Below are 23,005 nucleotides of genomic sequence, written 5' to 3'. Positions count from 1 at the left end.
CCAGGTATGTTTTCTATACAGTATGACCATCTTTTATTTTTTACATTGTATGTAATTATTGATTTCACACATTATTGAAGCAGACATTCATAACAGAAAATGAAGCTTCAAGCATCTCAGAGAACTCAATTAGCATGTGGAACAATTTAACAGGAAATTCTGCATTAAGCTGAAACTGAAAGTGATTTTAAAGGGTTAGGGTTAAACAAACTACATGATAAAGTAAAGTGAAGTGAATAGTGTGTGTGTGTGTGTGTGTGTGTGTGTATGTGTGTGTGTGTGTGTCACTTGGTTTAAACGTTCTGCCTTGCCCCCGAAATACAAAATACTGAGGCAACTACCGGCAGAGATTGTTAGCATGGAACAAGATAATTCCCTCACCAGCCTATTGTCACCAGGCTATCACGCTATCACAGATGCCTATGGAATCATTCATGAGAGAAGCGTCTTACTTGCTTGAAACATCAGTCATCCCACTTCATGTGGCAAAATCATATCGCTGAGTCAGACACCAACTTCAATTATGAACTAATCAAGGTCTTCAATATGGACACAATTTAAATTTCCAAATAACCTGACTATTAGCTCTTCTTTGACTGTTTACTCATTCATATGCTGTGTGTTTAGCTGTTTAAGAAGTATGTCTACAGTAGATATACAAACACAAATATACATAACATATATTTGTCATTTCTCCTCTTGAGAATAAAAACGTCCCTAAACTATGGTCAAACTACTGAATGCCTTGGATGTGCCAATGAAAGAGTGAGAGTTCTGGTTAGAAGTGGCTAATTGCCTATTCCCTAATCAACTATTTCATAGTTTTGTTGTGATAGGTTTGAGCACATTTTGTTTATTTTCATGTTTCTTCTGTATGACTTTGCAATAGATAATGATAACAACACTTTGCCTGCCTAGATGTAGAGTTAGGGTTAGAAGTAGGTTAAAAGCCTCTTTCGACATCAGTCATTATCTAAGCCCACACCGCCTCCATTTAGCAGCGCCGGGGCCCTCTGTTGGAAAGCCAGGGAAGCCGGACTGGGTAAGCCCAACCCCCCTCCCGTTACCAAGTCCTCCAATTTAACATGGCTTCTGGCTGCGACCAAGCGTCCAGTAACCAAACCTGAATGTGTTATTCTCTGTCAATCGGCCATTCTGCACATCGGTAAGGGAAATATTTGTCTTTTTAGTCAAGGGTCGGATTGAAATAGTGTGAATCAAACGCTAAGGTTGACATCACTTCGAATGTACGATTACTAAATAATTTCAGCCGAGATTCAGCAGGCACTTCGTGATCTTCAAAACGCACGGATTGTGGAGCAGCATTTTTATCTTCAAATGATGAACATTGAAACAAAATTAAATGAATTCTACACTTGTGTTCATATATTTAAATAGATTTTGATAATTACGCATGCACTTCGTTGCAGATGTTACACAGAACGCAATTACAAACAACGTCCGTTTGGCGACCACTGCCCGCAAATTAATTGTTGCTCAAGTATGGTCTAAAATAACTCGGATATTTACTGGTGATTATTATACTGTTCCATCTTATACTTTCAAAATACATACATAGATAACACCATCTGGGGCCTAATTAGATAGAGCAATGCATCAATTGAAACATATGATTTATTGGGACACTCGGAAGCGGTGAGTTGAACGCTTGTCAACAATATGGTCGTGTTGAAACTCCGCCGTATCGGTCTCCATTTGTAGAGAGAGAGAGAGAGAGAGAGATCCGCTGGGGAGGGGCCTCCGGGCTCATGACGCGCAGGCATCTCCGGGTCTGATTTGTCAACCTGGACCTGGGCGTCCGTCAGGACACTAAACTACAGTACCGACATACATGATTATACTCCACTCCCGCTACGCGTACAGTATATACTGTTTGATCTAAGTGCTATGTAGCGGACCTGTGCTTAGTATGCTCCATTGTGTAGTTTAGTCGGGGGTTGTAACGCGGAGACGAGTGTTTTGGAAGGATGTCGTTATGGTTTACTTCAGGGATGCGACGAGAATGAGTGATGAGTAACCGCTTTGGAATATTTCCTCTGGACGGGCACTTGATGTTGCTGTTCAGGTACTTCCAGGGTGCGTACGAGTGTTGGTTGATACTGTAGTCGACCAATTACGGAAATGGCAATACATTTCTTAACAACTAGTTATGTGGAATTATTCATTTGAAAACTGAATTATATTTTTTTTTAAAACTACAATTGCCAATAAAATGCACTTCGCCTTGTCGAAAGGTTGACAGGTGGATTTGTTTGCCGATGCCGGCACCCTCAGATTGCGTTTATGGCCGATCATGACGTTTTTTACATTTTTCCTTTTGCTTCCAGAAACCCTAAAAAGAACTAAAAAGAGTGCGAAGCAATCTGGCAAGCTGCCAATATGCTATGAAATCGTGACTTTGTCCTTGAAGAAGAAGATGGCTGCAGAACTGTGCCCTGCAAGCATAAACACCAACCTCCCGAACAGCCACGGCGCCGCAGTGACTGCTGCCAGCAAGAAGAGCATCGTTCAGGTCCCCCAGACGTTGACCGTGTCCACTACTACTGCCGCCCAGCAGAACATCAACAACAACGTTGAGACAACCAGCTGGCAGTCCACACATCCCACATTGCGAGAAAGGTACGGGAACGTTTTAAACGCTCTTTCAATTCAATTATAGTGATTGTACATCCGAAAGGTTGCATAATCATAGTCGCCTCTTGCCTAAAAATGTCATATGTCCTAATTTATGGAAATTATGTTGCAAAAAGAGATGTCTAAAAGCATTCGCAAATACTGCCAGTTGCATGTCTTCATTTGTCTGTTTTAGGAATGCCTTAATGTTCAATAACGAACACATGGCCGATGTTCATTTCATTGTGGGTCCCCCCGGTGAATCACAGAAAGTTCCAGCACACAAGGTAAGAGGGTTTCTTTCACCTGTGCCAGTCACGTGATTTTATTGTGTAGCCTGCGCCGTATCAGACTGTCTATACACGTTAATTTAGCCAACGGCATTCACTTCAATCCTCTTATGTATTTCACATAAAATACCCCAAAAAAACAATGTTTGGATGGGAAGAATAATTTGCAGATGTTAAGCTTTTCCTAACATGCAACCAAAAAACCGGATTCAAGGAAGGATAATGCAAGCATGGGCATTGAAATAGATTGCTGTTCCTCTTGTGTTTACAGTATGTGTTGGCAGTAGGCAGCTCTGTTTTTGGTGCCATGTTTTATGGAGACCTTGCAGAAGGAGAGTCTGAGATTCACATCCCTGATGTGGAGCCTGCTGCTTTTTTAATTCTTTTAAAGTAAGTAAAGTAACCATTTGAGTCTTTATACAGTGCCCTCCATAAGTATTGGACGTACAGTGGAACCTCGAGATACGAATGTCCCAATATACGAATGCTTTGAGTTACGAATTGAAATTTCGTAGAATTTGTGCTCTGAGATACGAATGAAAATTTGAGATACGAATCCTTTTTTTTCGCGAGAAGTGGCAGCCGCGCGCGAGAACTGGCAGCCGCCTGCACACGAACCCTTTTTCTTTTTTTTTTGAGATACGAATGTTTTGACTTGGATTAAATTCGTATCTCGAGGTTCAACTGTATTGGAGTATTTTTTTTAGCTCTATACTCCCAACAGTTAGGATTTGAAATCAAACAATTACTATGAGGTTAAAGTAGAGATTGTCATTTCTAAACTGAAAAAAAACAACAACATTGAATTAATGCTGAGAATCTCTACTTTGACCCCAGTAATTGTTACAAACTGTTGGGAGTACAGCGCAAAAAGAAGACATAATGTTTCCTCTTTGCAATACTTACAGATGGCACTGCATCTGTGCAAGTCTTGTCTCTTGTGTTTCAGTATTTGTTGTTGGCATTCAGCAAAAACACTTTGGCAGTTACCAAGTTAAGATGCTGTGGTCACAAATGGACCAGTAGTTATAAGCCTATCGAGTAGACACAAAGTGGTTGTAGTGATCTCAGTAACATTGTCTTCACCCTTCCCTCCACCAGGTATATGTACAGCGATGAGATTGAACTGGAGGCGGACACGGTGCTGGCCACTCTGTATGCTGCCAAGAAGTACATTGTGCCTGCCTTGGCCAAGGCCTGCGTGAACTTCCTGGAGACCAGCCTGGAGGCTAAGAATGCCTGCGTGCTGCTCTCCCAGAGCCGGCTGTTCGAGGAGCCCGAGCTGACCCAGCGCTGCTGGGAGGTAATTGATGCCCAGGCAGAGCTGGCCCTCCGCTCTGAGGGCTTCTGCGAGATCGACCTGCAGACCCTGGAAATCATCCTGCGACGGGAGACCCTCAACACTAGCGAGGCAGTGGTCTTCCAGGCCTTGCTAGAGTGGGCAGTGGCCGAGTGCCGTAGGCAGGGGATGGGGCCCACGGCGCGCAACAAGCGGGCGGTACTGGGAAAGACGCTGTATCTGGTGCGCATCCCCACCATGACCCTGGAGGAGTTTGCAGACGGGGCGGCTCAGTCGGACGTGCTGACCCTGGAGGAGACGCACAACATCTTCCTGTGGTACACAGCAGCCAGCAAGCCCAAGCTGGAGTTCCCCTTGGCTCACAGGACGGGCCTGTCGCCACAGAGGTGCCACCGCTTCCAGTCTTCTGCCTACCGGAGCAACCAGTGGCGCTACAGGGGTCGATGCGACAGCATCCAGTTTGCGGTGGACAAGCGGATCTTCATCGCCGGCCTGGGCCTGTACGGCTCCAGCGGAGGGAAGGCTGAGTACAGCGCCAAGATTGAACTGAAGCGGCAGGGCGCCACCCTGGCACAGAACCTGACCAAGTTCGTGTCGGACGGCTCGAGCAGTACATTCTCCGTGTGGTTTGAGCACCCGGTCCAAGTGGAGCAGGACGCGTTCTACACAGTCAGCGCGGTACTGGACGGCAACGAGCTGAGCTACTTTGGGCAGGAGGGCATGACAGAGGTGCAGTGTGGGAAAGTGACCTTCCAGTTCCAGTGTTCTTCAGACAGTACGAACGGCACGGGCGTGCAAGGAGGGCAGATCCCTGAACTGGTCTTCTATGCATGAGCCGTGACACAGTTCGCCCATGGTTCACATGGCCACTGGATTTGATGAACATGCTGCCCCGCATGGGGGGGTGGCGTGTATGTGTGCGAGCGCGTGCGTGCGTACGTGCGCATATTGTTGGGTTAAAATAGTTCTTGCCTTCTTCAACAATGTAGCAGCGGTAAATGATGTAAAATGCAAAAATGCCTGTTAGTCCTTTGACAAATGTATGAGTGCAGAAATCCTATTCAGTTTTATTTATTGAGAAAAGACATTCTTTATTTAACTTTTGATGCAGCATCATGTGTATATACAGAGAGAAGTTGCATTGCACTCCTACTGGGCCATTCCCCTAGTGTGTAGTTTTGTACATAACTTAAAGCTAATTTGTTTACAGCCTGAGGCTGGTTGACAAATGACATGATGTGTATTAGTTTCACAGCTTTATGGAACTGCAGGACATAAAACATTCTGTGACTCAAGTGTTGCCACTTTTTCTTCTGTAACACATGCACCGATAATGTGTGATAATGTGAGTATGTCTGTCGAAAGGGGGCATAGCTGAGAAATTATTTTAATTATGCTGCAGTGTGTGGAATAACTAGTAATGGCTAGTAATGGCTATTTAAACATCTCTGAACCATGGATTCCAGTTTCTCCTGGCCCATAGACTACTTTTAAGGTAAGGAATCATCTGACTATAAGGTGTAAAATAGTGAACTATCCCTTTACCTTTGTTGAAAAGGAACTCACATCAGTTCTGCGAGGTCTAATGGAAGTCATTTACCTATGGCTGGGGAGTTGATGCAGAGCTCCCGGGCCAGCAGAAGGAAGGTCTTCCCCAGAATGTACACGTTGACCTGTAGAGAGGAGGGAACATTAGGCCCAGTTCAAATACTTTCAAATTGCAACCTTCCTTCCCACCTCTCCTCCTTAACCAAGTGTCTTCTGTGATTGAATCACTTGAAGGCAATATTTCGATCCTATTACTTTAACCAACCAAACGTTGCTAGATCTGTAGTTTCTTCAGGAAGGAAGGAAGGAAGAAAGGGATTCTAATTAATTTCATACTGCCTATGAGTGTGACTTTACATAGTAATTAAGGAATGTCAAGAAGCCCACCAAAATCATGGTTTCAAAGGATTCTATTCTATTCTATTCTATTCTATTCTATTCTATTCTATAGTAGCACAGCACATAACAGAGAACCAGAGAAGCTTTCACTCCTGGCCTATGAGGACAACTCAGGGTAAGATGACATTTCACCTCAACATGAAAGAAGGCTGAACCAGTGGACTGAATGTTTAGCCTTATTTCTCCTATCTGAGCTAAACGTAAGGAACCTTTGGTACACTTAAGGTGGAGGGAGACACAGGTGTAAACCTACCTGTAGGAGATCACTCAGGTCCAGAAGCATGTCTATGAGTGAGAGTTAAGGACTTGTTTTATTGAACATTTATTTACACGAGGGAAAACACACTGACAACAAGGCCTCTTTTGCAGGTACACCCTGTCCACCATATAAAAACAACATACAAAACAACACGTACAAAATACAACACAGTTAAATATAAGATATTTGTTTTATAATATATAAAAATATATACTGAACAATGTATGCACTCACTGCAAGTCGCTTTGGACAAAAGCGTCAGCTAAATGGCATATATTATATATATTATATTAAATACAGAAATCAATACATCATATAAAACCACAATATATCAAGAGAAACAACCCCATCCTTCACCAAAGAGGTCCTCGATCAACACCCTAAATTGCCTGAGCAGCACCAGAACAACCAACTGTAATGTTTTGTGTAGATTGTTCCAACAGTGCGGTGCACCAAAACTAAAAGTGGATTTACCCAATTTGGTGGAGACCCGAGGAACCTCAAGAGTTAACCAACTCTGAGAACGAGTTAGGTAATTTATGTTCTTGAATTTCAATCATGAGGTTGGGTAAGCTGGGAGTTTATGCAGTAGGCCTTTATACACAAAAAGTAATGAAGAGACCGTACAATATTCATGAGTGGAGCTTACACACAACACAAAACCCCTCATCACTGTGCAGTTCGCATACACCTCCCGTACTATACATAATCGTAGTCGTAATCATAATCGTACTATACATAACACCCACCTGGGAGACACACAGGCAGAAGAGATTAAGTGGTCCATTGATCCCAGTGAGGGGTGAGATTAACGCCATGGAAAGGGAAAAGGATAATCCTGTGCTACCATCAAGATACAGATACAGACACATGGCAAAGACCATCACTCTGGGCATCTTCTCTCTAGAGCAGTCTTTTGAACTTGAAGCCGGGAAAGAGCAGTTTGAGCACCATGGAGCAGTTTTAAGCTTCCTAGCAAAAGGCAATTTAATTTGAACATGAATGCCGAGGCAGTACCAGCCAAAAGGCAAAAAACAAATACACGGAGGCCTCGCAGCAATTTTATTGGCCAAGAACAAGAAGTCGTTTACCGACGGTAGCATTGTGAAAGAAGCCATGACACCCGTCGCCAAGACAACAAGAACAGGACAGAAGTCGTGTCAAGGTGCAAAGCAGTTAATTGGCCTGAGTACCAATAAAAGATGGCGCTGTGAAAACAAAGTGGACTGAGGCGTCTGCTGAAACGGACCAGCAAGAAAACTAATGAAGTTCTCATCCAAAGAGAAGCGCGGTGTGGACACAAAAATAACTGAGTTCTTGTACTTTTCCTGCACCTCTCGGGTCACTTAAAGAGGATTGAGTTCGATTATTTTAAAAGGGACTATATGTGAAAATATCCTGACAATTTGGGTTAACCGCTCTGAGCTCACAGAAATTGGCTGAAAGGGACCAAGTGTGAAAACACCCATCGTTACTGTAGGTTCACTCGTTTCATTTGGAGCTCACCTGGAGCATTCACATGCACGTACATGAAAATATGGGCAAACCGAGTTCACAAAATTGGCTGAAGGGCACCGAGTGTGAAAACACCCAAACTGTACAGGCCCAACCCAACCCAACCCAACCCAACCCCTAGGGGGAGAGGAACGCCCTTGCATGCGTTCTCCCACACCAACATACACACAGCTTCTCTACCTCAACCAAAACTGCCTGCCTATAGTTTGCTCCTGCACCCAGGAAGTGTTGACAGGTGAATCTTGACAGGTGAAGTTTCACAATATTTAAAATGGAAATGCATTGTACGCAAAATACACTGTTTAGGCCTATACAACAGTGATGCTGTTCAGGGGCAAAATCCTGTGGCCATCCTCATTAATCGGTTTTCTTATCAAAAACACTTCCGCAATATAGTGTGATCACCTCCACCCTCCATACTACCAGGGTGGTGTTCCCTCCATACTACCAGGGTGGTGTTCCCTGTTCCCTCCATACTACCAGGGTGGTGTTCCCTGTTCCCTCCATACTACCAGGGTGGTGTTCCCTGTTCCCTCCGTACTACCAGGGTGGTGTTCCCTCCATACTACCAGGGTGGTGTTCCCTGTTCCCTCCATACTACCAGGGTGGTGTTCCCTGTCCCCTCCGTACTACCAGGGTGGTGCCGTCATAAGGATACGGGGCGTGCCCTCCGTCCGGCACACCAGGTAGAGGCAGGCGGCGATGACGTGCGCCATCTTGCGGCCGCGCGTCAGGTGTTTGCTCACCACCATCTTGAAGAAGTTGAAGGCCGTGTCCAGGCAGTGCTGGTTGAGCTGCAGCTGGCTGCCCAGGTTGTGGATCTGCCGTTTCCCTGGAGACAAAACACACACATTCACACATTAGGGTAAACACACACGTGTGTTTAGGACACGGACACACACACACACACACACACACACTCACACACACACACACACACACACACACACACAGGTTAGGATAAACACACACACATTGGGGGAAAAAACACAAATTCAGCATACACACGCGTGCATGCAAGTGAGTGTATGAGCGAGAGTGTTTGTGTGTCTGTGTGTGCATGACACATGATGTACTGATGCGGCCTGCGTGTACGTGTGTGTGCGTGCGTGTGTGTGCGTGTACATGTGTGTGTGTGTGTGTGTGTTCATGCTGGACAGGTTGGTTTGGGTTGTGGTGGAGTTGGAGTAAAGGCTGTTTGTTGTCTACCAGCCAGCCATCCCCTGAAATAACCCCAAAAGCTTTTAAGAGCATAATCCCTGTGAGTGTGTGTGTGTGTGTGTGTGTGTGTGTGAGTGAGTGCTGTCTCTACCCACCCCTTTGTAACTACATGCACGCGCACACACACACACACACACACACACACACACACACACACACACACACACACACATACACACACACACACACACACACACACATACACACACACACACACACACACACACACACACTAGAAAGAGTGTGTGTGGCACCACCGTTACGTAACCACACTAGCATAATGAATGTGAGCTTATGTTATGCAACACAATAATGTAAAAACAACAATAGTGGCATTTTAAAAATGATTGGTAATATGACCACATTTGGGAGCGGCACATGGGGGGTGATTTGACTTTTAAATTAACGTTGGTCAATAACAAACTCCACAGTTGAGCGTCGTTTTTTTTAAAAGTTTAAATGAGATTTTAATCATTTTAAGGATAAGAATAATCGATGATCAGTGATGTAAGCATGTCTGTACGGACACCTGTAACTGAAAAAGTAGCAATGCAATCAATTTAGCTTGCACTTCACACAATCTGATTGCTGTTTTATATTTGTTTGTATGTAACCTTTATTTAGGCAGGGCGTTACATTGAGACCAGGGTCTCTTTCCGAGGGAGCCCTGCACAGGGTCAGCCTGTGCTTGTGTGCTGCCGTATTCCGGCACCCCTGGAGCAGTTAGGGGTTAAGTGCCTTGCTCAAGGATGATGGCAGGGCAGTTGAGAGGGATGATGGCAGGGCAGTTGAGAGGGATTATGGAGGGTGGTTGAGAGGGATGATGGAGGGCAGTTGAGAGGGATGATGGCAGGGCAGTTGAGATGATGATGGAGGGTGGTTGAGAGGGATGATGGCAGGGCAGTTGAGAGGGATGATGGAGGGCAGTTGAGAGGGATGATGGCAGGGCAGTTGAGAGGGATGATGGCAGGGCAGTTGAGAGGGATGATGGAGGGCAGTTGAGATGATGATGGAGGGCAGTTGAGAGGGATGATGGCAGGGCAGTTGAGAGGGATGATGGCAGGGCAGTTGAGAGGGATGATGGAGGGCAGTTGAGAGGGATGATAGAGGGCAGTTGAGAGGGATGATAGAGGGAACTCACCATTCTGTAGCGTCTGGGCGCGGGACTCCTTTCCCAGGCTGGTGTGGAACCCGGTTCCCAGGACAGGGGCCTTCACAGGACCTGTGGAGGGAAAACAAACACTACATCGTTGACAAAAAGAAAAACATTAAGAGCCTAAATGCTATGAGTTCTAATATTATAAAGGGATATACAAGAGTGAAATCCTACCAAAAAATACATAAATGACCTCACTCTGTGTAAAATCCATTGACACGAGTCAAAGAACATCACCATCTAGTGGTTTGACATTACAAAAACAGCTGTAGCCTACTGTATATGAGAGCATGCTTCCCTCTGCTGGTTAGCTTGACAATCCCTTATATCTTTTTTTCCATGAAAACACCAAATTATGTACCTTGAACAATCTGTGCTGTATGAATCTCAAGCACCAAATGTCCCAATTTGTGTATGTATACATTGCAAAGCCGAATAAGTCACATTCATAGTGCCTTTCAACACGGTTCTCAAAGGTTCAAGTTCAATCAGGCTGAATCAGCAGCACCTTGGTTCAATTCTCTCATGGGGCTGTTACTATGACAACCTGTCCCTGGTGATTAATCCACCTGTGACTTGATTCAAAAGTATTGTGTCACTTCAGGTCAGCGAAGGCAGGAGTTTAGTTTAGTTTTTGTCTGAGCAACAAATACTTTGCTTACTGTTTCTGTCATTTTGCTGTTGGCTGATTAGCTTACTTCATTTTGTCAAGCTAATAACTATACAGCCAAATGATGGCTACAAGTCTTGGCATTTGTATTGGGTAAGTTTCATTTCCCTTATTCGGATGTAGGCCTACTTAAACTATTTTATTTGGTTCTCCATTCTTTTTCTAATGAAAAATGTCAACTTTCTCTTTACGCCCAGACTTGCATTGCTTTGCATGGAGCTTGTTCCAAGTGTGAATGGTGAGCAAACCAGAGGGTGTGATTATGTTCACTGCTGATCATGAAGCCTAAGTTAGTCTGATACAACACTCTGTATAATTGCATTGCACAATATTGCCCTCAATAGTCAGGCACGTGAACCAATGCGGTTGTCATACCAGTCTGTGTCCATTACATTAGTTGTCCAAGGTAGCGGTCAGTAATACTGTTACCACATCAACTCTTCCAGGAGTCGACATGCAGTCAGAATGCCGGGACCGATACCTGTGGGTGCATGTCGGTTTTACAGGAAGTGCACTTCAGTTCGAGGCTGAAGGTGGGTGGTTGCACAGATGGCACTTTTTTATGTACTATCCTCCTCAGCATTAGCTGTGACCATGGCATTGGTCACATCGTGAGCAGCGTACGGTCTGTAGTGTGTAGGAGTGTAAATGAGTCTCTCCACAGATGCCGCTGGTGTGCACGCCATCGATGGACAGTATGCCTCACAGTGTGGTTACACCATCAGCACTTTCAAGATGGATGGCCATACCACTCTCAGGGCCGCCTACTTCTCCTGCCACACTGAGAACCAGGTACGTCTCATGACGGAGGTCGTGGGTCACACCCTCTGAGCCAGATTAAACAACTCTGGTCTTAGAGAGCTACTGGGGGGGTATGCATTCATTCCAGACCAGCACTTAACACTCCAACTTTAGCCTGGGCTGCAATAAATTAAATTATGTGTTAGTGCAGGGCTGGAATGAATGTCTGCACACACCAAATAGCTCTCTAAGACTAGTGTTTGGAGACCTTTTACTGTGGCGTCTTGCTGTTTAAAACTGATTTCCTTGCTGTTCTAGAACGATGAGGTTTTTGCCTTTAAATTGAACATCATCATCACTGACGCTGATGGGCAACAGACCAGCTACCCTCTGTCTCAAACCTGTTCACTGCCACTGTCCTGGTCCCAAAGGGAGGTCATCTGTGAAGAGGACTACATGGAGGTTAAGTATGACCGACACTTCAAATTCTGGTCTTGGAGACCCATTGGGCAATCGGGAAGTCAGTCCAACTGCATAGATGGACAAAAACTGGTCAAACTGTTTGTTTTTAGGGAACCATACTAAGATTAGTCCCACTGAGAAATGTCTGGGCCTCATAACTGGTTGATGTATATATTTTTTAATTGTTTTGGAATTTAATTTCTTGATTGAAACTTAGGATAAACTCTGGGCCTCCAGGACCAAAGGAACATTTTGCAATGAGGGGGAAAAAGGGAGGTTGATTTCAGTCTGCAGTAAAGGTAAACATGTCCTATTTAGTTGAATGATTGATTAAGATGCTTCTACCTCCCATAGGTGACTGTGACGAGGGACATACCGTGTGCCCCCTCAGAGGGAACCTCTAAAGCAGAGTGGAGGGCGGCCCTCTCTGTGGTAAGGGACACTACTTATAGCCTAGACATTCTGAGCCTAGTTATGGCCTAGACATTCTTGTCGTACCCCTCATCTTTACGTTGAGATACTGTATGGGAAAAAGAGATTTACTTTTTACATTTATGGCATTTAGCAGACGCCTTTATCCAAAGCGACTTACAACAAATACAAGTGTTTGGACCAAAAGTTGTGCTGCTTCTCTTGTGAGGAGCGGACGTATCCTTCTGATTGTTGTAGATTACGTTTTTTGTGTGTATTGAATCCATGTTCTCTCTAGGCCCAGAAAACAGCCAATTATGCCTGGAAGGTTATGTTCCTGCGGGATGAGGAGAACATGGCTGCCATGTCCATCAGTGAGGCCCATCGACTGGGCTATACATTAAGTGACACTCAAAATAGGGTGGTCTTCCGCACTGCCTACAGACAGCCCCACTCAGAGGCCGTAATGGTAAAAACCTCATATTCCAAGAAATGCCAAGTGTCTGTCTTAAGTGACTTTCTCTTGTCTCGTTTGTTCATCTGCACTGATCTGAAAACAATGCATCAAGGGAAAGCAGATTATTCAAAGGAGATAAGGAAGACATTACTACTGAGACCAATTTAAAGTCATTTTAGCCCATCACTGGATTGGCTACTCTTACTGTTATTGCTATCAGGTGGATGGTGTTGCAGTGGAGGTCATTCACGCGACAATGTTCTTCAGGCAGAAATTGATGGTCATCATGATTGACATGTCTATGGCCTGCACAATAAGTAAGTGTTGAATTTACCTCTTTCCCTAATACTTGGATGGCCACAAACGGTAGCCGGTTTGATATACTCGCCTCATGTCAACCCTATGCAAATGTTTTGACGTGCTAAAATGGCCCAAAATCCTCTAGATTGATCAATTCTCAACACTAATCTAATTAAACATAATTGTGCATGAATGTATTTGTAGATAATCATTTGATGCCCTTAAAAGTGGAATTGTGTACCATGCGAATGTCTTTCATTGCACTCTTAAGATCCTGGCTCCTTTGAGGGGTCCAGGCTCCTCTGGGACATCCCGAGGGTCGTGACCCCATTGGTGCATAGCGGCGCTGGCTTTGAAAGCAAGCGCATCAGTATGGGTGTGGAGAGCCAACTTCTGGACGAGAGCACCACGAGGGCCAGGGGCTACACACTGGAGCTCAGGGGGCCCATGGTGCAGATTGGCATTCCCTTTGGTGCCGAGGGAGGCTACAGAAGGGTAAGACCGCAGTGCACTTCTGCTCTGATGTGGGATCCAGCCAATTGTGTAAAGCAGAGGTCTCAAATTCCATGAGGACCGTTGCGTGTGCATGTTGTTCTAGCTAACACACATGATCTAACCCCACTATTGTCAAAGTGGGGTACGCGTACCGATCTAGGGGGTACGTGAAATAAATCTGTGATTTACCTGTGGATCAGAATGACCACCCCCTGGAGACCTACACATGGAAAGGCTTTAATTTCAACCTACACATTTGAACTAGATCTTTTCTCAATCAGGAATGGTCTGCAGTAAGTATTAAGACAGTTTCTTGTATTACAGAGTTTGGTGATGAACAACGCCTACAGGGAGATGTATGTGGTATCCCTGTTCTACGAACATGTGTTCTTCCATGTGTATGGCGATGGCAGCACTGTGGAAACCAGACACCGGCTTCTCAGGGTTGTTGATACTCCACTGCTGTGCCAACGGCCCTTCACTATTGACCGTATGTCCATCCTTTCGATGCATTGCATACTCCTATCATTATCTCATAACTGTAACACAATTCCATAATTTCCCAACGTAGTAGGGCCAGAATAGGACACCAGGAAAAGCTCAGTTTTTCCTGTTCAGGTCACATGGTTAGAAAGAACTCCTGGTCCTAGCTACTGTGAGACAACCCTGAAATTCTTGTTAATCCTGTCTGTGCATGATTTGATAATGTCACACCCTCCGTTTCCTCTGCAGAGACTGTAGTTGAAGAGCATGTGTTCACAGTGTACTTGGGACACTTTCCTCATGACGTCGCTCTGACGGGAGTGACGTTCAACGAGAAGCAGCTCTCTGTATCAGAGGCTGCTGAGCACGGCTATGTCATCAGGAAGCTTGTCAACACTAACGGCACCCATGGCTATACTCTTGGGGTCCCCTTTGAAGACAGGGCTGTGCAGAGGACGGTAAGATCACTTAACGCCAATAACTTTCAAAAATCTGTTGCCATCTATGGGGCATTATTGATATGAATTTGAACTTGTGGATTTAAAGTTATTTCTCTCTCTTCTAAGTACTTGGGTGAGGGGCTCCTCCAATACTCCTTGGACATAAACTACACTTTGAGTATCATGCCCCAGAACGACCCGTACTACCATGTAGCCTTTGTTATGGCACAACTCAGCAACGCATGTGAGACATCTTTACTTCTACTTTAAGTCTGAGATGTTCAATTGTTTGCTCAATTTTTCGGTGTTGACCGGTGAAGGATAATCATTTTTAACCTTTACTTTCACCTTGAAATGGAGCTATATATAATATATATATAGTCAATATAACTTTTCATATACATGAATATAACTAACCCTTCCTGAAGCAATTTCCTGATTGAAGGATTTTCTCTTGTGAACAAGCGGCAGGAGAAACACCAATTAGAAACTCAGTTCTCCTTAAATGCTTTGTCTGACCTTTTCATAAATACATCTCGCACAAATCCTGTAGCATCTCTTTAACGTGCTTGAATTCTTTACTCCTGACCCAAGTCCCCCCTGAGCTCAATGGGGTCTGCACAGAAGGGGGAATTATCTTCACGATGAACAACCCAAGATTGGGGCACCTGTGGGAGATGGGTGTCAGACATGTCCCCCTCACAGCTGAACTGGCAGCTCAGAGAGGATACATCTTGAGAAACGAGAGCCAGAGCTTGACCTTGGAGGTGCCAGTGTTCACTGTTGGCTACACTTATGAGGTATGTTATCCAATGGACAATGGTCAACTAGATCTGGCGCACATTTTCCGTCACTTCAACAGTATATCACTGCTATGGACCAAAGCCTTTTTCTTTGTTTTTCAGGATATAAACTTGAGCCATTTCTTTGGCACATTTGAGGTACTTTTGAGAGATTCTAAGACTCTGGAGATCCAGAAATCCACATCAAAGCAATGTCTTTTCAAAACTGATGAACTTATAGGTAAGCATCCATAATGCACATGCTTTAGTTTTGAATGAGGCCTGTAGATATGTCTTAATGCACAGAACTGGATCTATACAAAACTTCTGGTTTGGAATGAATTATCCTTTTAAATTGATCTTTGTTTTTATAGTGTGTTCAGCTGATGGAGTCATGACTGTGGTGGCCACCACCACAGGGACCAGGCCGACAGTAGACCCACGTAGTACTACGCTCATAGACCGTACCTGCCAACCCAAAGAAACAGACGGATCGAGAGTTCTGTTTGCCTTCAGTGTTAACTCGTGCGGGACCAGGATTATGGTAAGATCTAAGAGCATTGAAATATTGCTTTGTTCCCAATGTACACTTACAGAAACAATGTCTGATTTAAATCTGGATGGCCAGGTGAATGACAGTCAGTGACTTAAAGAATAAGTAATGCTGCCCCTCCAGGACCAGAGCGTGACGCCACTGTTGAGCTCAGCTCTAAATGTTGGGAGGTCAAGCGGGTTATGGTTGGCAGGAGGTGGCAATGGACCAACTACGCCCACTGCCATGGCCTTTAACACCTAGGGCGTTGTTTGAGCCAGAAGAAACCCTGTCTAGCTTTCGTCAATACGAAGGGTAATGGCCGTTTCTTTCTGTTCTTAGGTTGGTGACTCTCATGTCGTGTATGAGAATGAGATCCTGTCTCACAGGGAGTTCATACCTCATGGAACACATGTGATGTCCAGGGATTCTAAGTTCAGGTAAGGAAAAGTCTTATTCACTCATTTGTGAAACTGAATGTCTGTTTGGCCCTTCAATGCTCCGTCATCTTTGCATCATACAGTGATCTAAAACATGGTAAACGCCATGTGGTACACAAGTACATAAAATCACAAGTTTTATTAAAATATCTGGTTGTAACACACAGATTCTCGCACATACCATTACCTCTGCACAAATTGTCTGTTTTGGTCAAAGACCTTTTTTGGGACTTGAAAAAAGGTCTACATTTGGTAAATGTGTACAAGGGGTTATGGTGTGAAGGAATTATTTTACTATGACTAATGGACTTTTGGGGTCTTAATTCCCTGCACCACAAGAGAAACAGCATGGTGGTGTGCATTTGAATCAACAATTTCTCATTAAAATATCTGACCATAACAAATTTGCACAAAATGTGGGTACATTATGAGCCCATGCCTCTAAATGGCAGCTCTAATGTAAAATGACTTTTCCCTCTACAGACTCACAGTGCGATGCTTCTATCCACTCAGCTCAGTCAATGGGCTGTTCATTGACAGGATATTCAAATCTGAGGCGCCAGGCCTTGGTTCCATTAAAGTCACAGGGAGCACCATAGGTAAGACTGGTTTAGTCAAAAACTGAATGCTGCTTTTGAGGCAAGTGGTCAATAATTTCCTCTGTCATTAGATGGTGGGACCCATGGACCCGTTCCTGGTTGCCCACAGCAACTGCCCTTCAACATGGAGAGCGTGCAAGTTATCGGTGCAAAACCTGATCAAAACCAAGTCAGACCTGCACCAAGTAAGCCAAAGCCTGCATCCAGTAACTTTGTTACTGTCCAAGGAGGGAAAATGCAACCTTCCATTGGTGCACATGGGCATGTCTATGGAAGTGTCACCCAGGATTCTTCAACTGGTGCTCCATCTGCTCAAGGAGGCTATGGCACTGCCCAAAGTGGTAGCATCAACATTTCCCCAAGTAATTATGGATCTGCTTCCAACCATCATAAGGTGTTCGAGACTGAAGGCCATCTTGCCAACTATGGATCTCCCTTAGCTGGCAACAACCATGATCCTCCTACCCGTTATTATAGCAGTTTCCTAGGCAGTAGTTCCCCACAATCATCCAGCCATGTTAAAGACTTTCCCAGTCACTATGGATTTACACAGGGTGTTCAAGGCACTGGCCAACATGACTTAAGTGACGACACCCCTGCCTTAAACGTCTATGGATATACAGAAAATAGTAATGCTCCAAATAACCAAGTCCAACCTCCTACTATTGTTAATCCCAGCCAATATACAGGTGACCTAGGTGAAAGTCTTCATAATGCACAACTGGAGTCGAGACCTCAACTGAACTATAATGGTGGAAGCGACAGACCTAGTTACTCTGCAACAGTACACGAACCTACCCCCAGTCGCCATGCCACTGTCCAATCTGTAAACAAACCTACCCCCAGTCACCATGCCACTGTCCAATCTGTGAACAAACCTACCCCCAGTCGCCATGCCACTGTCCAATCTGTGAACAAACCTGCGCTAAGCCACTATGCCTCTATTCAAAGTGGTGGCACACCACATAATGCTGGATATACTGCCATCTCTGGCTTAAGCGATTACAGCCAGTATGGAGTTTCCCAAAGCAGTATTGGCAAGACTACTCCCCATCACTTTGCCAAGCCTGGCAGTGAACACCATACAGCTGGGAATGTCAAGGCTCTAAACCAACATGGTGCTCCAAACAATGTAAAACTGTTCCCTGGTTCATATGGTACTTACCAAAACACACACACTGAAAGTGTCACTGAACCTAACCCTAGAAACGACATGCAACCCAACAATGGCACGCATCAAAGTGGCTATGGCAAAACTGATCATAAGGCAGCCTCTTACCACCATGGAATCATCAGAGACAAAAACTATGTCCCTGATGCTAGCAAGTATGACGCTTTGAAAGGCAGTACTGTCCAACCGGCTTCTAACCTGCATGAGGGCACACAGAACGGCAGTGGTTCTCAAAAACGACCTACTAGCCTGCAAGGCGCCTCTCAATCACACAACGTCCCACCTACTTCTAACAGACATGGTGCCTTGAATACTGGAATTAAATCTGCTCCGAGCAAATATGAAGATTCACAAAACAGAGTTAAACACACCACAATCAAGAATACTCTTTTTCAAAATAAAATAATCCAACAACCTGCTAACCAGGACAAGGGTCCACAAAGTGTCAGAGTTAAACCCACTCTCAGCAAGTCTCTCTCTCAAGGTAACATCAACCAACAAGCCACGAGTCACAATGGAATTTCACAAAGCCACACAGTAAATCAAGCTCCTAGTAAGTACAGCGTTGGCATCACACCTGCTTCCAGCCAAAGTCAAGGTTTACAAAGTGGTCCAGTTGAAGATGCCACTCCAGATGAAGTAGCTACTCGCCAGAATGATTTTTTTCAAAGGCGTAGCAAATATGAGGGCCCACAACATGGCAGAGGTGAACCTATCCCAAGCCAGTCTGGTCCACCTTCTGGCCCATTTGGTGGTTCACAAATTCTGAGAGTTGAACCTGCCACAGGCCAGTACAGTTTTTCACAAAGCAGTAATGCACAAGCTTCCTCAAGCATTTCAAAACCTTCCAGATCTGTGGGTTCGCAAAGCAGCAAAGTTGAGCATATCCCCATCAAAGTAAGTGTTGCTCAACAGGACATAATCCAACCAGCTATTAACCAAGCAAGGGGTCCACTAAGCATCAGAGTTAAACCGACTCGCAGCAAATTTGTTCTTTCTCAAGGTAACGTCAATCAAGAAACCATTAGCCAGCTTCGGGGTTCACAAAGGCCCAGAGTTGAGCCTTCTGGCCAGTTAGGGCCTTCTTGGCAGACCAGAATTCAACCAGAAACAACATATGAAAGCGCACCAACCAGCAGAGGCGAACGTACCCCAAGTCAGACAGGGCCTTTCCAACAGACCATACCATCACATCCTCAACAGGCCAGGCTTCCACCAGTCTTTTACGAAGATGCCCGAAGTGGAAGAGTTGAATCTACCCAGAGCCAGTCTACTCCTCCAGGTGACGTCAACCCACAAACTACTAGTCAGTATGGAGGTTCACAAGGAGTTGTGTCAGTTCCTCACCAGTATGGTGCTTCTCACAACATCAAACCTATCTCTAGCCAGGACAGTGGTACACAGAGCGTAACAGTTAAACCCATTTCCATCAAGTCTGCTTCTTTTCCAGATAACATTGGCCAACAAGCTACTAGCCAGTATGGAGGTTTACAAAGCCACAGAGTTGTGCCAAATGCAAGCCAGTCAGGGCCCTCTCAACGGCTAAGGATCAAATCAGAAACTGATCATTATGGAAGACCACAAAGTGGCAGAGTTAAACCTGCTCCTAGCTGGCATGGTGCTTCTGAACTCAAAGGCATAAAACCAGCCAAATGTCTTTATCATGGTTCACAGGGTAGCAAAAGCAAACCTGCCTCTAGCCAGTATGCTTTCTCAAGATTCGATGTCAGGCCTGCCACTGATGTATTACTTCCTATACTAAGCCAGTATGATTCAAAGGAAACTGGAGTACCCCACCCTGCTGTCCACCATGCTGCTGCCCAAGGCAGTAGAGCCCAATACAATCCAAGAAGTGTTCCAACTGATTATGGCTTGTCTAACTATGGGTCAACTCAAAGTAGTAGCGCCAAATCTATGGAAAAACAACACGGAATAGCCCAGACTAGTGTTGTTCAGAAACCCCCCACCTATTTCCAACAAACATCTCAAGGAGGGAACATTCTTGGCCAGCCTGACCCCTTTCAAGCTACTCCTAGTGGAAGTGAATATGAAGACATGGCCTCCGATGACGGCATCTCCACGGTAAAAGAACAAGACGCATATCAGCTTGGAGGAGTCGGTGGTAGACATATTGACATTGAGAGACAGGACCCTTATGAGAACTGTTCTTCTGGCAACTCGGCAGGAAATTCGAACACCATGAAAGGCAGTGGCCAGGCCAGATACGGGGCAAGTGTGCATGAAGGCATTTTAAGAGGTGGGTAAACTTCCTTATGAGAATTCTAAGAACCTCAATGTTTTCTAAATGGGTTTTTGATATTTGCTCTGAAGGGTTGCAACATATAACATTTTGGCTACATCTGCAAGTGTACTTTTTAAGGAGCTAAAACTAGTTTTCAAGTTTTTAAATGCAGTTGCAGGCGCTGGATATGGGATGCAGATTCAGCAAAAACACCTTGTTCTTCAATTACTATGTGAAGATGTTTGCTTGGCTTTGATAACCTGCCATAACTTGTGCATGGTGAACAGAATGACACTTAAGTAAAGGAAGTGAGTCTTCTAAGCATGTTCACTCTACCCCCAGGTCAACGTGGCCCAGTTCAACATGCCCTCAAAGATAAAAGATGAGCTGAGCACCATTTCCTGGACACCTCTCTGAAACATATCTGGTAACCTCTAAAAATTGTGTTCCTCTAGCCAATATGTCACGGCCAGTGGAAACAGTCATGCATGTCAAGATTTTCTGTTGTAATAAAATTCAAATTGAGATTTTGTGCCGGAGCCTTTTTAGGCAGACATTCTCTATTCTTGAGGACTGTTGCCTTGTGGTGATTTCCATGGAAAGTAGGAAGATGGCGTGCATTCAATGGGAGCTTCTCAAGCAGTAGGCTATGGCAACCAGTTACATGCTGGCATAAGATTATGCATATTTTAACTTTACATTTAATGTATCCTATTTATTTTATTTGACCTTAAGGCAAACTTTACAAAAGTTGTGTAACCTAGTTACATTGCTGCATTTGTAACCAAATATTTTGTCTTAGCCTATTGGTGAAATTTGTGTTTGAAATAAAGGTGCCTTATATCAATACAGTTAGTACGATAGTAGCCTAATGACACCCACATCATTTCTCTTTGGTCACAGAAGGTGATCGCACCAAGAGAAAAACCCTCTCTTTCCGCAACGGGGACACTGCACTGTAAAACAGACAACCATAGTGAAAAATGTCTTGCTTCATTCACAGGCTTCTCCATCACTCTATAGGGGGCGCTATATCATTCGTGGGGGTCAACATGTTTACTGTACACTTGTTCATTTTAAGGATTTTGACTTTGGGTCTTAATATCTTTGACTTCTCACAGCCTTAATCTCAATTAACTATTCCACATTTTGATATGGGCTTCTGGGTGTTTCTTTTTGTAATAGCCTACTACAGCTTTGCCCTGTTGTTGTTTCCATTCTATTCATACACTGTTCAATTCAATGTGCATGGTCTCTCACCGTCTGCCGAGACGAACTGTCCCACAGCCGACGAAATCCCTCCGCTGCCTTCCACGAACTGCACCTCGGACACAATGATGTTGTCCTCCAGGACGGAGCCACAGCTGGTGCAGACGGCATTTCCCCGAGCCTGGTCGAGATCGATGTCCGAACAACCACAGTTCTTGCAGACGCGGGAAGTCATGATGTCCGAGTGCCGCCCAAAATAAACCTATTTCAAGAAAGTCATACGATAGTTCTCTGTTCATCATCTACTGGTGGCTGGCTTAGCTTCATTCAATGGCAATATCAATGGGACAGAACAGCATTGGTAATAATGTTGACAATACCATCAACATGGCTAGGCACGGCACGCCCACGGCACTAGTACTGTGGCTGCAGTGTATTAGCAATTGCACAAGATATAGCTAGCTGTATGCAACATATTGTCAAACTACGGTAAAACCTCGTCAAGACACGAACAAATGACTACGAACGTTCAGGTGGCGTTTGCTACTCGTTCAAATCAGTCTCGCTATCTTCCGGATACTTACGTTACTAGCAAGCTAACTAGCGACGAAGAAACGCAGAGAGGGAAACACAAAAACAACTGGCTAGCTTGTTGCAAGCTCGTTTCTCATTCCAAAAAAGTCGGACATGTATGTTTATTATCATTGCTTGCAATATGTGCATAAGAAATAATAACAAAATGTCCTTTGTTTGAGTGCTAATGATTTTCCTATCATTCTACATTTCCCATCGGACTTGGTAGAGAGCGAATGTTTTGACTTTAGGAACCTACACGTTTGACGTAGTGGGGCAAACCGAAATGCCATATTCTGAGGGGAGAATGGATCAATCTATGATTTATTTAACTTTGTAAACATAATATATTCGTTTCAGATAAACATTTATGAACTAACATAATTAGCTGCTCGTGGCAACGTGTATTGTATTGCTTTCAAGATTATTTCTAAGTCTATATCCCCATAATTGTATTTGGTTCCTTCCACAACTATTTACGACGCGCGCGCTGTGATATGAGCTATAATAACCATCTTCCTTCATTAAAACTTCCGGTTTTGTTTTTTAGCCGTTTTCGCGACACCAAAATAAAAGCGCGAAATAAGAGATTAATGGATCACAATATTTTCTCTTATTTTTGCTGAAATAACGACGATTTACCGAACAGAAACTATATACAATTTCGAAAGAGTAA

General features: G+C 44.4%; 2 protein-coding genes across 4 annotated transcripts in view; one reads left to right on the top strand and one right to left on the bottom strand.

Annotated features, from left to right (window-relative positions):
- Positions 1-22,549, bottom strand: part of brf1b (BRF1 general transcription factor IIIB subunit b) — a 39,614-nt gene extending 17,065 nt beyond the window's left edge. Inside the window, exons 1-6 of the mRNA XM_083688616.1 lie at positions 22,341-22,549; positions 21,808-22,018; positions 10,308-10,388; positions 8,604-8,777; positions 6,425-6,456; positions 5,825-5,897 (exon numbers count right to left, since the gene is read on the bottom strand). Coding sequence (XP_083544742.1) covers positions 5,825-5,897; positions 6,425-6,456; positions 8,604-8,777; positions 10,308-10,388; positions 21,808-21,991 — 544 coding nt within the window. The 5' untranslated portion in view covers positions 21,992-22,018; positions 22,341-22,549. The remainder of the gene's footprint in view (positions 1-5,824; positions 5,898-6,424; positions 6,457-8,603; positions 8,778-10,307; positions 10,389-21,807; positions 22,019-22,340) is intronic.
- btbd6b (BTB (POZ) domain containing 6b) lies at positions 1,095-5,718 on the top strand. 3 transcript variants are annotated; one of them, XM_083689026.1, is made up of 5 exons: positions 1,095-1,165; positions 2,349-2,640; positions 2,831-2,921; positions 3,196-3,314; positions 4,026-5,718. In XM_083689026.1, the coding sequence occupies exons 2-5, from the start codon at positions 2,438-2,440 to the stop codon at positions 5,056-5,058; spliced, it is 1,446 nt and encodes a 481-aa protein (XP_083545152.1). In that variant the 5' UTR covers positions 1,095-1,165; positions 2,349-2,437; the 3' UTR covers positions 5,059-5,718. The 3 variants fall into 3 exon arrangements, with proteins under 3 accessions (XP_083545152.1, XP_083545151.1, XP_083545153.1); XM_083689025.1 differs by lacking the exon at positions 1,095-1,165 and adding an exon at positions 1,849-2,097; XM_083689027.1 differs by lacking the exon at positions 1,095-1,165 and adding an exon at positions 1,994-2,086.
- Positions 22,550-23,005: the final 456 nt, after the last annotated feature.

The sequence above is a fragment of the Argentina silus genome (assembly GCF_951799395.1).
Source record: "Argentina silus genome assembly, chromosome: 17".
NCBI classification, from domain to species: Eukaryota; Metazoa; Chordata; class Actinopteri; order Argentiniformes; family Argentinidae; genus Argentina; species Argentina silus.
Note: the sequence above shows the minus strand (reverse complement) of the source record. Positions and strands in the feature narration are given on the sequence as shown.